Below are 5182 nucleotides of genomic sequence, written 5' to 3'. Positions count from 1 at the left end.
TCATTTTCCTGGCCAATTTTAAAGCTGTAACTTTAAAAGTAAAGAAAAAAAAAAAAAAAAACCACTCTTCACACACATTCCCATTAAGCCCTTTCAAAGGATGCCTGCATTTCATTATTGTAAGTCCTGCTTTTCGAAGGGAAATTGGGGGGTGGAGGGGAAGAGGAAGAAAAAGAGTGGGGGGAAACTCCTAATATATAGAAATATGGCAAGGCTTAAATTCTTCATTCTGCATTCACATACAGTGCAATTTATGCCGCTTATAATTGAGAAGAATGCACCTTTAACCAAGCTTGTTTACTTTTCAGACAGAGATATGGGGGGAAGGTATTTGCAGCTCCTGAAATGATATTTCTGTGTTTCAAAGCTTAAAGGAACAAATCGGGCCCGGGGAAGGTTGAAGGAAACGGTGAGGTTCACGCATGGCATTTTGTGCATTAGCGTGGCTTTAGTCCGCCCCTCAACACACACCCTAAAGTAGCTCTTAAGAGTCTAAGGGCATATTGAGAATGTCTAAAATCGTTAATCCATACAGGTGCGGATGACTACAGCCTAGGAAAATGATACTGTCTCTTTAAACCATAAAGATGTACTTATAGGTTCATCAAGAGAAATTAAAGTTGGCTGTGAGCTCCCGAATCCTATTCTCTCTGTTCATTTTCTTCAGTTTCATTCTGCGATTCTGAAACCAAATTTTAACTTGTCTGTCTGTGAGGTGGACTGTGCGGCTGATCTCTAGGCGACGCTCACGAGTCAGGTACATATTGAACAGAAACTCCTTTTCCAGCTCGAGAGTTTGATGCTTGGTATAGGGGCACCGTTTCTTTCTGCCACTTTTTGCCGTGAGCCAGTTTGCTGCATTTTCTCCTTTTGAATTGCCTAGTTTTGAGAAAGTAAAAAAGGGATGTTACCATCGGGTAGGAGGCAAAGAGCTGGCGGGGAGAGGGTGGAAGGAGCATCTCTGTGTATGTGAATGCGTGTGTGCAGAGGACTTGCTCCATCAGCTGGGTGAAGGTGGAATGTGGGGTATCCTTGTGGGAACCGAGAACTTCGAAGTCCTGGATCCGCACGGGAAAAATCTGCCTCTCCTCAAAACGCTCAGGGCAACCTCTGGCAGGGCATCATGCCTCTCTGGATAGGTCATCTCTGACCCCCCAAAAAAGGTTTTTACCCTTTCCACCTCGTCCGCTTCGAGCCCAGTGTTACTGAGGGGATGCTTGGTGCATGCCTGGAGTCTTACTTCCCCACTCACTCCCCAGCCCGACACCTGCTTCTAAAACAAAATCAAACAAAACAAAAAAAGGGAAAAAAAAAAAAAAAAACTCCTGAGGACCTGGACTTTGTAAATGTGTTCTGGAGGTTGGAAAACAAGGTGAGCTGGGGAGCTGGAATCTCTCTGCCTCCAGCTCCTGCCTTCCCAACGAGTTTCGTCCCGGCCCTCTCTTTTCCAACCATTTCGGGGGAGAAAAATAATAAGAAAATAACAATTCCCTGTCGCAAGGTGTTTATTCCTATCGGTGGAACTGGCTGGGAGAGAAGTAACATCGATCCCTCGATGTCTCGCAGTGGTTCGTGGTTTGAGGTTGGCTCTAGTAGTTTTCCGCCTTTTTTTTCATTTTTAAAAATTCTATTACTTTCCAAGGGGGTGCCTGAAGGAATATCAGGGAGTCTGAAATGAGGCCGGAGATAAGCGCCTGAACAGTCTGCCGCCCAGAGAAGGGGAGGGTTGGGGGGGTTTTGTTTGTTTGTTTGTTTTTAAATTATTATTATTGTTTTTTCCTTTTTTTCCCCTTCCATGGAGACCCGAAAGGGAAATAAATAAGCAAATGAATAAATAACAACCCTGTTATCTAGTGAAGACGCTGAAGGATATTTGCTGTGCATTCATCAGTCTAATTTGATAGCAGTTCATAGATGGCACATTTCAGCGCGGCTGTTATTTCGAAAAGCATTCTGGATCGTAAAATATAACTTACCACGTTAATAGGTTTATTTATTGGCACTGCCTATTGCTTATTTTGGATGCTTTACAAACATCTCTGTTATCTGGTAGGCACCTCCACATCACAGGGGAAAGATTGATCTTGTTTTTCGATATGTTTAAGCAGCATGCAGGATAAAGTTGCCCAGAGCGGAGGCTCTAAGGGTTTTAAACTATAGGATGGACATTAATTTTTACGGCAACCCCATGCCCCAATATTACGAAGTTCAGAAGGTCAGGCTGAGCAGAGCTTCTTGGCAGCCCCGCGGGGCAGCTGGGATCTTCCTTTTGCATCGCGATGCCACTATGACCCTCAGCTGCTTTTTTGTTTTGTTTTGGGTTGGGTTTGTTTTTTTTTTTCCCATATCATCACCACCAACAACATCATCATAATTCGCTTACCTACGTGCTCTTTCTCCGGAGAGGCTTTGCTGCTCTCTGACGGAGCTGGAGAGAGCTCCTCTGCAGTGGAAGATGAAGCCTGAGTGTCGTCCTCCCTCTGGGAAACACATGCCAAAGGGCTGGAAGAGCGCTCCTCGTCCTCCTTCCTCCCTGCATCTGGGACGGGAGGCAAAGATGGAGGCGTCTGGAAGGGGCCGGGGGGTTGGGGAGGGAAAGGGGCCGCTCCGGCTGGCCCCGCGCCGTAGCTCTTCGAGGTGCCATACGCCTGGGAGAGGCGGAAGTAGCCTGGGACGGGGACCCCACTGCCGCCGCTGCCCGGGCTGACCTCGGTGCTCAGACGGGGGAAGGAAGCGAGTTCGGTGGCGGCCGAGCCCTTGGGGCATTTCTCTGAGTCATAGAGGCAGTAGGAGCTTTCCTCCTTAATGCTTGGAGCGAAGGAGCACGATGTGGCCTGCTGGCTGTCCGGCTCTTCCATGCGACAGGACCGGGGGGGGTCTAGCCACACTTCCATCCCTGACACGTAGGGGTGCGAGCCGGGGACCATGCTTTGAGAAGTACCTTCATTGCGTTTGCTCAAAACGGGGAAAAGTCCGCAGCTTTGCAGCCCGTAGGACAGATCGGACGCTTGTGGCAGGTAGATACCGCTGTTGGGATAGTAGCCGCCGCCGCCTCCGCCTCCTGATCCCGCAGCTTCCCCTCTGCCCGAGCTGATCAAGGAGTCTACCAAAAAAGAGTTTGCAGCCGGGCTCTCGGAGCATGACATTGTTGTGGAATAATTTGGCGAAGGGAGCAGATAGCCCTTTCTGGCTGACATTTCTTGTGCAAAACATGCTGAATATGATTAGAGATATCCCCGCACCACGGCAGACGCTTGCAGCCAATGGAAGCCCGGGCCTCCCAAGCAACCCCTCCCCATCTGGTTTCGTATGCACCGAGCTGCTCTCAGGTCGACCTCTGAATTTGGGAGATAGATGTATATTAATGTGTAATATGGATTTCCATACACACAGGCGCAAACACTTCGCCCACATGGGCGAGTGCCCGGGGTTCTGGCCAGGGGAAGGAGCAGGCTTTGCTACTACTGGCTCTAAGTTTTGCTCTCCTTTTTTCACAAGAACTGCTATAAAATAACCCGGCAGCCCTGATGTTTATTATACCTAGGCTGAAGCGGTGTCCAGATGAAGCTTTTACTATCATTCCTCTCTCCCAGCGGTTGGGCTTTCTTGCAGCAGTGCCTGCTCACATCCCTCCACAGCCTGTGTGTCTCACGAAATTAATAAAGCCACGACTCGCCCGGTGTTTTATGCTCAGGCTCTGCTCATTTTATTTGATTGTCTCGGTTTTTAAGAAATAAAAGACGTGTTATTGTTTATCACGGATCATTTGAAACCGTAAAGGGGCTCGGTGCCTCTCGCGTTAAACTACCGAGGAAGAGGGGTGCTTCCAGCCTAACATTACAACCACAACGCCAGGCCGGACTTAAATTTCCTGGAGATAAAATACTTGCTGCTGCGCTGAAGAATTTCTTAGGGAGCAAGGCCACTATAGGAGGATTGATTGTGCGGTTACAGCTCTTAATGCTTTAGTTAACGCTGGATTCTTCCCGAGGTCTGATTACCATGTAAAATATAAAGCCAGACACATGCCACAGAAAGAATCCAGATGCGAGCAGTTCAAATGGATCATCGCAGAATGCTGCACGCCCTGTTTATTGATATGTTTATATTTGGGCTATCATTTTTACGTATACACTCCTCCATACGAGTCATTCACTTTCCATCCTTTCAAAAGCATCGTCTCTTTCATAAGCAACATACTAAATAATAGAAAGAGTAAATAGATGATTTCTGAGATACTAGACAGCCCTGACCAGTCAATATGTAATTATGGCGGAGGTCGCAGACAAATATCAGGCAGACAGGGACGCAGACAGAGAGACAGATTTTTTAATGAATCGCTTAATGATGTCTTGCTTTCACTTCCATCATCTCTCGCTTATGCCATTTCGAAGTCGCCTCATCGCCTGGCCCGCGAAATGAGGGCTCTTTAGACCAAGGCGGATTTTGCCCGATGCTCGCTGTCCATCCCCGAGAAGCAGGGCTCGTTTCTCTCTCCCCTACGGCTCCAGGGGAAGCAGCGGCGGGAGCAAGGCGGGCTTCAGGGCCCTCCCAGGAGAGAGCCGCTGTCTGGCACCCTGCTGCTCTGCCTGAGAGTAGTGTCCCGCTGCCTGCCGGGCGGCGCGGACGTCCAACATCCCCCGGCACCTACCCTTGGCGTTCAAACAGCCCCGGGGAGAAGCGCGAGGCAGGGGCTGGGGAGGCCCCTTCCCCCCGGGCCCCACGGATCAGACAAGCTCCACGTGGTCTAAGTCATACAGTCTGGGCCTACCACGGGGAAATGCCTTTTCTTCGGCGTGACATTTCCTCGGAGGAGTCCCCGCGGGCGCGTCGAGCCTGTGGGGCCTTCCCCAGCCTCTCTCCACGCCCGCTACCAGAGCCAGGGCAGACAGAGGCTGAGATAACTTCGCAATACTCATAAAAGCTTTATGGAAACCCTCTGATTTTCCCAGAGTGTTTTGGGGTGAGCTTCACATTGCGGCTTCCTCTGACCAACCCTCGGCATGCTGTGACAGGGGCATATGCTACCGCCTATAGAAACCATTCGAGCTGTTTGTGGCGGTTTTGTTTGGTTGGTTGGTTTGGGGGGTTTTGTTTGTTTGTCCCCGCTTTTCTCCCAGTGATACTGTTTGTATTTACCCAACCAAGCTAACCCTGCGATGTGTTAATGTGCGATGGACAA

The 5182-nt window shown here is 49.4% G+C and overlaps 1 protein-coding gene across 1 annotated transcript; it reads right to left on the bottom strand.

Moving 5' to 3' along the window:
• Positions 1-604: 604 nt before the first annotated feature.
• Positions 605-3197, bottom strand: HOXA10 (homeobox A10). Its single transcript, XM_064166864.1, has 2 exons — positions 2384-3197; positions 605-879 (listed from the first exon to the last, which is right to left on the bottom strand). The coding sequence occupies exons 1-2, from the start codon at positions 3195-3197 to the stop codon at positions 605-607; spliced, it is 1089 nt and encodes a 362-aa protein (XP_064022934.1).
• Between the last annotated feature and the right edge of the window lie 1985 nt (positions 3198-5182).

Source organism: Pogoniulus pusillus, chromosome 28, assembly GCF_015220805.1.
Source record: "Pogoniulus pusillus isolate bPogPus1 chromosome 28, bPogPus1.pri, whole genome shotgun sequence".
NCBI classification, from domain to species: Eukaryota; Metazoa; Chordata; class Aves; order Piciformes; family Lybiidae; genus Pogoniulus; species Pogoniulus pusillus.
The sequence above is the reverse complement of the archived record's forward strand: the minus strand, read 5'-3'. Positions and strand labels throughout refer to the sequence as shown.